Source organism: Chrysochloris asiatica, unplaced genomic scaffold (genome assembly GCF_000296735.1).
Source record: "Chrysochloris asiatica unplaced genomic scaffold, ChrAsi1.0 scaffold00188, whole genome shotgun sequence".
In the NCBI taxonomy this organism is placed as follows: Eukaryota; Metazoa; Chordata; class Mammalia; order Afrosoricida; family Chrysochloridae; genus Chrysochloris; species Chrysochloris asiatica.
Window position 1 is genome coordinate 3,396,796 of NW_006408706.1, and position 2,487 is coordinate 3,399,282.

General features: G+C 39.3%; 2 protein-coding genes across 13 annotated transcripts in view; one reads left to right on the forward strand and one right to left on the reverse strand.

The window, feature by feature from the left end:
• The window catches only part of LOC102820955 (calcium/calmodulin-dependent protein kinase type II subunit delta-like), a 416,134-nt gene that overhangs the window by 165,814 nt on the left and 247,833 nt on the right, over positions 1-2,487 (reverse strand). The gene's annotated exons all lie outside the window — the stretch shown is intronic.
• LOC102828349 (39S ribosomal protein L42, mitochondrial-like) overlaps positions 1,852-2,487 on the forward strand; it is a 19,340-nt gene continuing 18,704 nt past the window's right edge. Inside the window, exon 1 of the mRNA XM_006872253.1 lies at positions 1,852-1,924. Coding sequence (XP_006872315.1) covers positions 1,852-1,924 — 73 coding nt within the window. The remainder of the gene's footprint in view (positions 1,925-2,487) is intronic.

Consider the following 2,487-nt stretch of genomic DNA (forward strand, 5'->3'; position numbering starts at 1 on the left):
CTCCACGGCACATAACAACAAAACAACAACAATATATAATATATAGTATATTTATGTGTGTGCATATATATGTCATTCATCAAAATTTTAGTGTGAAAGCAGAGATAAAAATGGTCTCTTTACCAAGAAAACAAAGTATTAACTGTTGTTCCTGTTTTTAGGTGTTGTCAAGTTGGTTCCAACTTATAGCGAATCTATATATGGTTTCTGAGGCTGTAAATCTTTATAGAAACAAAAAGTCTCATCTTATCCCCATGGAGCAGCTGGTGGTCTCCAACCACTGAGATTGTGGTTGGCATTCCAGTACTTGTTCTACAGAGTCATGTTGTTGTTGTTAAGTGCCACTGAACTGGTTCTAACTCATAGTGATCCTGTGTAGGGTTTTCCAAGGAGCAACTGGTGGTTTGAACTGTCAATCTTGAAGTTATTTGTTGTTAAGTGCCTTTGAGCTGGTTCCAACTCATAACCTGTATAGAGTTTCTGAGAAGCAGTTGGTGGTTTTAAAGTTCTGGTCTTGTGATTTGCAATCCAGTACTTATCCTACAACACCACATCAGTACTCCACATAGAACTCCACTATTAATGTTGTTGTTATGTACCGTGGAGTTGGTTCTGACTCATAGCGACACTATACAGGGTTTCCGAGGCTGTAAATCTTTATGGGAGCAGAACGCCTCATCTTTCTCCTGCGGAACAGCTGGTAGTTTCAAACTGCTGACCTTGCAGTTCGCAGCCCGATTCATAACCATTACACTACCAGAGCTCCTTCCTATATTAATAGAAGGAGATAAAATTGATAACTATAATTGTGTTTTACCTTTTATTTATCTAAATAATTTTCTAGTAAGAAAGAAAAAGAATGTAAAGGAAGAAGTAAAGGGTCAATTTATTATTTAAAAGGTACTTGATTAAAAAAAAAAGAAAAAAAAAAAGTTCTCAAAGTTCAGGTATGACAGAGCTGGCAAAATAGTCCAGACTTCTATAACATAGCATTCTTCTTTCCTACTACAAAAGCCATGCATTTTTAGGAACGAAGGCGGTAATGCTAGTAAAAATTTCATCGTTGCCTATAACTTTGGATTAATATCATATGTCATTTGCTGGTAGTAATGCATACATGAAAACTGGAACTCACTTTAGCTGTTTAAAGTAAAAGTAGATTTAGAGGAGAAAATCATAGAAAACAATTACAAGATGTGCTGTCAAGCCTCTGAGAAATTAGAATGGCATCAAGGTCCCGTGTTCACCCGTCTTTTCATAAAGACCCAAGGGCTAGATCAGTTCTTACTTTGTTTACTCATTTTCTCCAATTCCCATAACTTACTTTTTCATGCCTTTTAAGTGCATATGCATAGTTCATCCCCAAATTTCCAAAATCATAGAGGGGGACACAGGTTTTATAAGGTCAAATATGGTCATCCTCATTTTCTGATAGCCCACTTCTACTTGGTAAATCACCTGCTTCGTGGCCTTGGAGGTTCAAAGTCCTGGCATGAAACCAAATGTATTCACCAAATTCATTAAAACAAAACAAAAAACCCTGCCTCCTACTTGAAATTGCAGAGAAAAATAAACTTGTCCTGTAGTGACCTAGGACTCACTACATATGTAAGTCTGAACATTTTCCAATGTACACACTCATTCACATTTTCACTATCAAGGAACCAAGAACAAACACTATAGTATAAATTGGAATGTTTCATCCAGAAGAGGAAATTGCCTACTGGCTTCACCAGAAAAGCAAACACCACAGTGCCCATAATTAAATGGTTGGAAAGTCACCAAAAAGGCAGGCATAGCAGTAAAGTATAGTAATTTGGTGGCTGCTGGACAAAATTGCTCTTTGTGCTCATGACAACACCCAAGGCATCTGCCCATGATCCTGCAGAGATAATAAAGAATAGACTTAGCAGTGAACTGGCAGGTAAACTATATAGACAAACTTCCCTTGCAGTGGACCAAAATGCTGTGTGAGGCTTTGGGTTGAGAAATTCAGTTCCCAGTGGGTTCAGACTAAGAATCCCAGGTGACCCTCCAACAATGATATGAGTGACATCACAGGCTCCAGAGGTGTGTCCACCAGGATTGTTGCCAGAACAGAACAGCATGTTCCTTTGAGCACTTTAGGACCTGGCACTATGAAGTGAAGCTCTAAGTTAGCGTTTATCATGGGTTACCTTCACTGGGGAATATTGGTTACTTCATTCCTCTGGAGGTGGAGGAACTGACTGACCTACTGTAAGAGCCCTCCATCTTACTGCACAGAGGGCTGCGACAGTCATGCTTACAATGGATTGGAATGAGGGATACAGCACAAGGTATGGAAGAGGTCTTCTTTTCTTTCATACAGCAAAAGGGGTGACTTGTACTCACAATTCCTCAGGCAACTTCTCTGGGGCAGCACATGTGGTGTACTCAAGCAGGGAAAACTCCTAAGGCAGTCACCATCCAAGGGAAAGCCACTTGCATAATCCTAATGTTGTTGTT